This window comes from Herpailurus yagouaroundi, unplaced genomic scaffold (genome assembly GCF_014898765.1).
Source record: "Herpailurus yagouaroundi ecotype Mexico unplaced genomic scaffold, PumYag 182, whole genome shotgun sequence".
NCBI lineage: Eukaryota > Metazoa > Chordata > Mammalia > Carnivora > Felidae > Herpailurus > Herpailurus yagouaroundi.
The window spans coordinates 4,786,085-4,794,372 of record NW_024412413.1 but is presented as its reverse complement, the minus strand read 5'-3'; the positions used below and the strand labels follow the sequence as shown (position 1 = coordinate 4,794,372).

The following is an 8,288-nucleotide window of genomic DNA, read 5'->3' as shown; positions in this document are numbered from 1 at the left end:
CACACATGAGGTCGGCGCCACCTTCCAGGGCTCAGGCTCCCTTGGCTGCAAGAGCTGTTTGTGGAAGTGGACCTCCCCCCGTATGGAAGAGGGTGGGCTGGGCAGGGGAACAGAGGTGGAAACATCGTCTTGACACGGGGTCTTGGAGAATCAGAAGTGGGTGCTTTTTTTATGTTCAGGAGGGAAAAGCAAACCAGGCCCTTGCTTGAAGGCTGTTTCCTTCATTCCTTGAGCCCTCGTGTGCACGTGTGTGTTCAATGTCCCCGGGTTCCGTGTGCTTCTCCCTCAGGGTGTCGGAAGGACCCCGTGCCCGGACCCCTGAGAGGTGGCATCGGGGCCGTGTGCTGGGCCACCCTGGAGAGCAGCAGAACATGTCCCAGCCGGACCTGGAGGAGCTGGCCGAAATAGGTAAAAGCGCGTTCTCCTTCCAGCCTCGTCCCGCGAGGAGGCCGTTGGCGGATGTTTGCTTTAAACAGATACTAATACACTTACGCGGCTGGAAAAAGTCTAGCCCTGTAAGAAGGGCTTGGTGAGGTTGTCCTTCTCCCTCATCTGGGGTCTTACCCCTTCCCCACCCCTGTTAGCCCCAGGTAGTGACTTTTTAACCTTTCCGGGGTTCTTCTGTGCAAATTCAGGTGAGCCCCTCTGAGATGGAGCCACCTTCCTGGGTTGTTATGAGGCTCAAATGGGATAACATCCTCATTCACTGCTTGAGGCTACCCGCCAAGGTGCCAGCGTCCACATCCCCATCTCACAGACAAGCAGACTGAGGCCCGGGGTGACTGGAACACACGGCTGAGGGCACCCCGTGACAGGGGCCAAGCTGCGGGGAGGGCCTCTGCATAGACCACCCCTTGGCGGTTTGGTTAACATCACATGTGCACGTGTTTCCGCGAGAGGCCGTTCCTGCTACGTGCACTGGGGCCAGGCTACCCCGTGCGTCTCCCTCTAGTGCACATCTGCCCTCAAGGTTCGCAATAACCCAGAGTGGCTCCCGAGGATCCGCCGAAGGCCCGTGGCCCTGAAAGAAATGACTTTCCGTCCTGCGATGCAGCATCAGCGCATCACGCCCGATGCTGGGGGGAGCCTTGGCTGCGTCTACCTGTGCTGCTTGATTCGGGCTCCCGGGAGCCCGCAATTAATTACGCCTTCCGGTTTGCTCCCCTTGCTGCTTTAAGGCATGCGGCACAGTAAAGCATCTCTCGCTTGGGTCCATGCGGTGGCAGGACAGTGAGCCCGATGTCAGCGGTGTGGTTAGGGATGCGGGAAGAGCATCCTTGTTTCCTCCGTCCGCTGCCTTCCTTAAGACAGTCCGGTTTGTTCTGCCTCCTCACGTTTCCTTATGGCCGGGCCCCCGTGTGCTGAACCGTTGTTTTCGGTTTTTTACGGAGGTGAAATTAACATGGCATAAAATGAGCCATCGTGAAGTATTTAGCCCATTCATAACGTGTAGTGTATCCACCTGTTAGAACATTTGCTTCGCCCCAAAAGGAAACCGCACACCCCATCAGGCAGTCACTCCTTCCCTCAGCCCCGGGCAGGCATCAGTCTGCTTTCCGACTCCGTGGATTTATCCGTGCCGGGCACTTTGTGTAAATGGAATCCCGCATCCTGTGGCCTGGCTTCTTTAACGTAGCGTAATATTTTCAGGGCTGTCTGTATCGTGGCGCGGGTCAGTACCACGTTCCTCTTGCGGCCAAATAGTACTCCATTGCGTGGGCAGCCCACATTGTGTCCACTCATCCGCGGACGGACACGTGGCCGGGGCCACTTTCTGGCTGTTGTGAAGGGTGCTGCTGTGACCACGGCGTGCACTTGTGTTTGTTAGAATTCCCGTTTCCAGTTCTCTGGGGCGCACTGTTGCCTACGACTCGCTTTAACATCGTACACAGCCCGCATGTCAGCATGCTTCCCTCCGTGTCTCTTCTCTTAGCAGGACCCCAGGCATCGGGTTTAGGGCCCACCCTGATCCAGTGTGACCTCGTCTGAACTAATTTCATCTCTACAGGCACTGTTTCCACATAAGGTCACATGTGAGCTTCCAGGCAGACGTGAATCTTGGAGCAATGCTCTTCCACCCAGTACATCTGGGGACCACAGTCTGCTCTCACCTGAAATTTGAAGGCCCCATTCTGTTTCCCGTTGGAAAGAGCTCTGTCTTGATTTGTTTTATATGAAGGAACCTCACCTACTAAAATTAAACCGGAGACAGCACTCCTTCCTACTTCGAGGCACAGTGACCCCCTTCTGCCCTCAACCCAGCCACGGTTTCCTGCCGGCTGCCTGGATCCACATTTCCCAGGAGGGCCTGGGTTGGAATTTGGAGTTGGGAAATCAAGTGCAAAGCCACACTGCACTGCCAATGAGCATTGTGACCTTGGGCAACTCATTCCCTGTCTCTGAGCCTCAGTTTCCACTCCTGTCAGCGTGGAGGACAGTATTCGCCCCCAGGTCTCATTTTATCCCTCCGTGGTTGTGCCCACTGAGCAGACGCATAGTGGGTGCACAGGAGGGGTGGGTGCATAGTGGGCGCAAAGCAGAGATGGGGCATGGTGGGTGTACACCGAGCAGACGCACAGTGGGTGCACAGGAGGGGAGGGTGCGCACCGAGCAGACGCACAGTGGGTGCACAGGAGGGGAGGGTGCGCACCGAGCAGACGCATAGTGGGTTCACAACAGAGATGGGCGCACAGTAGGTATACAGTGAGCAGATGCACAGTGGGTGCACTCTTGAGGCATGGTGACTGTCCTACGAAGAGACGCCGGGAGGCTCCCTTGTTGCCCATCTTTCTCAAGAGGACAGCTGACTCCCTGTAATCCTCATTGTCTGCCACAGAGCTGCAGAGGGACGAAGAGAAGGCGGCCGCCCTGAGCATAGCGAGAAAGCCCTTGGTGGTGCCCACACCTGGCCAGGACCCCGCGCTCAGCGTGAATCACCCCTTCTACGACGTGGCCAGACACGGTATCCTGCAGGTGGCAGGTGGGTTGCAGCTGGGTGGTCCCAGGATTCCCGACAGGTGCCAGCGTTCCTGTGGGCCCCGTGGGGTGGGGGTGGGTTCATCGGGCTGCCTCCCCGTTGCCTCCCTCTCCTTGGCGTTGTTAACCAAGGGCAGTGTTATGCTGCTTCCTCAAAGGGAACAAACACCTGTCCGGACGGAGAAGACGAGCCTCCCCTACGGCCAGCGGCGGGGCTGGGGGAACGTGTTGCATCGCTGTGAGCAGGCGCGAGGGGATCGGGGCCGCTTGGTGTGTTTCTCACGTGGGCAGCGTGTGGGTTGATACGTGGAGAGACGTGAGAGAGGAGGTTTATCGTAGAGATTGGCTCTCTCGCGACCGTGGAGGCGGAGAGGTCCCAGGGTCTGCCTTCGGCAAGCCGGCGGTGGCACTCCCAGCAAGCTCTGGAGATCCTCTGGGAGCGCTGGGGGCCCCTGTCCGCGGGCTGGAGAAAGTGGATCTCCCGGCTCAAGCACCGAGCAGATTCGCCCTGTGCCCCTTGTTCTGTCGAGGCCCCCGCCCGCGCTGGGGAGGGTGCCCTTCCTCACTCCGTTCAAACGCCGCTCTCCTGCGCAAACACCCTCACGGACACGCCGAGAAGGAACGTCTTCCCAGCCGCCTGGGCCTCCCTTAGCCCAGTCAAGGTGACACGTGGAGTTGGCCACTGCAGGCGTGGACCCTGACACCTCACTGCTGCATTAAGATCCCCGTAAACATTAGCTCCTGTCCCCACCGAGCTGGAATCTTGTCAAGGAAAGAGGAATGGTTTGCGACAGTTGGAGGCCCCGGAGGCACAGATGGGCGTCCTTTGTGCACACTCAGCTCGGAGAGACGAGGAGAGGGTGGGGGTTGGACAGGTGGTCAACCGTTTGAAGCCCCAGGTGTTCCTTCTGGAGAACCTTTAAGGTTTAGGTAGCAGGGGGGTGCCTGGGCAGCTCAGTCAGTTGAGCGTCCGACTTGGGCTCGGGTCATGATCTCACGGTTCGTGGGTTCGAGCCCCACGTCGGGCTCTGTGCTGAAGCTCAGAGCCTGGAGCCTGCTTCGGATTCTGTGTCCCCCTCTCTCTCTCTGCCCCTCCCCCAACACCAGACCCAGTGTGGGAGCACAGACCAGGTGCCCACCAAAGGAAGGCAGGAAACAGTTATTTTTCCCGAGAATAAAACATACATTATTAGTATGCAATGGGTTATTTTTACTTTTTAATTTTTTAAATTTCATTTTTTTATTTTTTTAGGGAGAGAGCATGAGCAGGGGAGGGGGCAGAGGGACAGAGAGTATCTTAAGCAGGTTCCACACTCAGCACGGAGCCTGACGTGGGGCTTGATCCTACAACCTTGGGATCGTGACCTGAGCTGAAATCGAGAGTCAGACACCCAACCGACTGAGCCACCCAGGGGCCCTGCAGTGGGTTATTTTTAAATGAATGAATAAAAATTTTTAAATCTCCTCTTTTAGGTTTCTAGTATGGTCAACCTCTATAGAAACAACCCACTCTTTTTTTTTTTTTTTTTTTTTTTTAAGCCTTTTGTGGGTCTCAGTAGCCTTAAGAGTATCAACAGGTTCTGCAGCCTGAAAGCTATCTAGGTGAACGTCCCTCATACACCTGGCAAGAATGTGTGTCCCAGGATCGGGCAGCGTGTTCTGTGTATTTAGTGAGGTCCCGTCGATTGACGGCGTCCAGACCTTCTGCGTCCTTACTAACTTCTCTACTTCCATCAGCTGTCGACTGAGGAGTGTTCAAAGCGCCCACGATTGAAACGTGTCCGTTTCTGCCCTTGGTTCTGTACTTGTTCCGTGGGTCTTGATGCTTTGTTTTTAGGGGCAGCTACACTTCGGATTGCGAGGTCTTCTTGATGTGTTGTTGACCTTTGTGTTCCTAAACGCCCTCCTTTACCAACGGTCGTGCGCCCGTGTTGGTGACTCCTTGCCTAGCATGTCTGACGTTAATCTAGCCGGGACAGCCGCACCAGCTTTCTCCTTATTGGCGTTGGTAGATACGCCTTCTCCATGCTTTTCCCTTCAGCCTGTCCCAGTCTCTCTCTCTTTTTTTTTTAAGTTTATTTATTTTGAGAGAGAGCCTGCACGGGCAGGGGAGAGGCAGAGAGACAGAGAGAGAGAGAGAGAGAGAGAGAGAGGGAATCCCAAGCAGGCTCTGCACTGTCAGCACAGAGCCCGACGTGGGGCTTGAACTCATGAACCGCGAGATCATGACTCGAGCCGAAATCAAAAGTTGGCTGCTTAACCGACTGAGCCACCCAGGCGCCCCTAACCTGTCCCAGTCTTTACAAATGAAGCCCATCGCATATAGACCGCTTCCCATTAGATCTTTTTGTACTTTTGAGAGGTGGCTGCTTAGGGGGAACCGTGTTCTCAGCGCCTCACAGGGTGTGCTCAGGAGTTCGCACTCGGTCCTGGTGGCTCTGGGGAGCCTGAGGCGGAGGAGTGGGGCTTGTGGTTTAGAGCCACCCTTCTTGCCGCGGTGTGGAGGGTGCTGATGGCAGCCGCAGGGGGACCCAGCGGGAGCCAGGACAGAGGGCTGAGCCTGTGCTGTGGCGGTGGCGTGGAGAAGAGGGGATAAATTTGAGAGAGATTTTCAATGTCAGCCTGGAGGACAAGCAGAAACCTACCTGGGAAGGGTTTGCCGCACGGTAGGGTGAGGTTTCCAGGGGTGCAGGAGATTGAATCAAGAGCCAGGGGCCCTGGGAAGTAAGTTGGGGGTCATTGCTCTTTTTAATTTTTTTTTAGGTTTATTTATTTTTGAGAGAGAGACAGAGTGAGCAGGGGAGGGACAGAGAGAGAGAGAGAGAGAAGAGCCTCCCAAGCAAGTTCTGTGCTGTCAGCACAGAGCCCGACACAGGGCTCGAACCCACGAACCCTGAGATCGTGCCCTGAGCCGAAGTCTGACGCTCAACCGACTGAGCCACCCAGGCGCCCCTGATCTCAGTATTTTCAGTGGTCACCGTCTGGAGCTTAGTCGGGGGCCGGGCTGTGAGCCCAGGGGGAGATTACCTGGTGGCGAGTGGGGTAGGCAGGGGGAAGGTTGGAGCCGGAGCAGCAGAGAGGCTGGAGATGTGATCCAGAGACACAGAGGAGGCGAGTGGCAGAGAAGAGGAGGACAGGAGGATCTGGTTCCACTGGGTGACAGGTCACCACCCCACACCCAGATCTTTGCCCCCAGGTTAGACCCCAGCCAGGCTTCCCTGCAGGATGCAGAAAAATGGGTCTTCGCATTTCCTTCCTCTCTGCAAAATGATGAGCAGCCCTGAAACAGACGCCCAAGGAGACGAACTCCCAAATCGCTCCTGGTTAGATGGCCACTGCCTTTATTATGCATTTTAATCGTCCTTCACTCGGAGCGGATGACGGATCGTCTGGAGCGCGTTCCGGGCGATGGCTCTGGGAAGCACTTCTTTATTCATAAACTGGGCTTCTCCCGCCTTGGAGACAGTGAGCGATGCTGTGTTGTGCACAGCGAGGGGAGGGATAGGGGTCATGAATTACACTGAGGCCTCGGAGAATTTGCATCTTATTGATGGTTTTCATTTCCTTGCACATTATATCACTTTGAAGCCCGTTTTCGAGACGCTGGCCCGTGTTACCAGAGAACGACGAAGGGGTCTTTACTCATATTGACTGATGTCATTAATGCAGATGCCGCCTCGACTGCTTAATAAGCAGGATCCCGGACGTCCCGGGGATTCCTCAGGGCTGCCGCGCAGGCGTGCACGCGGGAGGCCTCCCTGCTGCCACTGTGGGGTCCTCAGGGGCAGAGGACCCCGTGCAGGCCGGGAGTCAGCCAGCTGCAAGCGTGGACCCGGCCCCGATGCTCGCGTGGCCTCTCCGGGCCTCAGTTTCCTCTTCTGTAAACGAAACAGCACACCTGGAGGCACCCGGCGTCAGGCCTGGCACGTGGTAACGGGTCGCATTTATTGAGCACTTACTGCGTGCCGGTGCAGAGAGGCTGGTGTGGGGCTGCCCGGCTGTGGGGGGCAGGGACTCTGTCCCCGGGGCCAGGGCCGGCCTGTGCCTCCCTCCCTCGCTTTTTGTTCACTTTTTATCATGGAAATTTTCCGAAGCGTCCGCTGTGGAGAGAACCGTATAAGGGACCCAGGTTGTTTGCCATTGCACCTGCTGTGAGAGTTTGTTCAGTCTGATTAGTGCTGTGAGCGTAGTTTGGCGGGATGTTTGGAAGTCTATTGATACGAAAAGAAAATGCTGGGGCACCCGGGTGGCTCAGTCAGTTAAGCATCCGACACTCGATTTCCGCTCAGCTCAGGATCTCACGGGTTCGTGAGTTCCAGCCCCGCGTTGGGCTCTGTGCTGACGGTGCAGAGCCTGCTTGGGATTGTCTCTCTTCCTCTCTTTCTCTCTCTCTAAATAAGCAAACAAACATTAAAAAGGAAAAGAAAAAATTAAGTTAGTTGCCTTTTTGGTTTTGAGGAGAGGAGAAGGCCTTCCATAGTAACTCAGCATCATGCAAGTTGAGGAACCTCGCACAGTAAGTGTTCGTGATGAGTGAGGGAGCCAGTCAGTGCTTTATACAAGCAGGAGGCCCCCACAGGGCAAGGCCCCGGGCCGGAAGCAGGCGCCGGCCTCCCAGCCCCTCCCCACGTCCTTGCCTCAGTGCCGTGCCCGTGCCCGAGTCGTGCGCCGCCCGGGGAAGCTTCTCACCCTTGTTCGCAGATGGCGGATGGCAGGGGCTCACGCTGCGTGGCCGAACTGAGTCCAGACTCCTCGGCTGGGGATTCATCCTTCTGACCTTGACCTGCCCTGTCTCTGCACATCCCCTGCCCTCTGGGCCCGCTGACCTGAGCTGGCCAGCAAGGGGCCTGTCAGCAACCACGGGCCCGGGAGCAGGGACAGGCCGTGAACCCCTCCCGCCCTCCTCGACAAACCAGGGAACGCGTGGTCTGGGGAGGGCTCTGGGGTCTGATGGAGACCCGCTGTGTTCTGGCCTAGCCCGGAGGGTTGGGGTCCCTGGACACCAAGTCCCTTGGGTTTAACGGGAGCCTGAGTTCACAGTTCTTGCCCAGAATTTCCTGCTGTTCACCCTGGGCCCTGGGGTGGCCTTGCTGCGCCCCTGTGTGGCGGGGCATCTGGTCCCTGTGCCTGTCCCCCCCCCCCCCCCCCCCCGCTCCTCGGTGAGGCTCTGCCCTGCCTGGCATTGAGCTCTGCTCTGCTCCTGTCTCTCGCTTCTCGCCGTCTTGGGGTGGGGACATTCTGCTTCCTGCCTCTTCTCAGCCTCAGTGGTGCCCGAGTGTCACTCACCAGGACCCTCTGTGGATCTTGACTGG

At 57.0% G+C, this 8,288-nt stretch overlaps 1 protein-coding gene across 1 annotated transcript in view; it reads left to right on the top strand.

The window, feature by feature from the left end:
• Positions 1 to 289: 289 nt before the first annotated feature.
• ARHGAP8 (Rho GTPase activating protein 8) overlaps positions 290 to 8,288 on the top strand; it is a 39,910-nt gene continuing 31,911 nt past the window's right edge. Inside the window, exons 1-2 of the mRNA XM_040490585.1 lie at positions 290 to 408; positions 2,837 to 2,980. Of these exons, the coding sequence (XP_040346519.1) occupies positions 372 to 408; positions 2,837 to 2,980 (181 nt within the window). The 5' untranslated portion in view covers positions 290 to 371. The remainder of the gene's footprint in view (positions 409 to 2,836; positions 2,981 to 8,288) is intronic.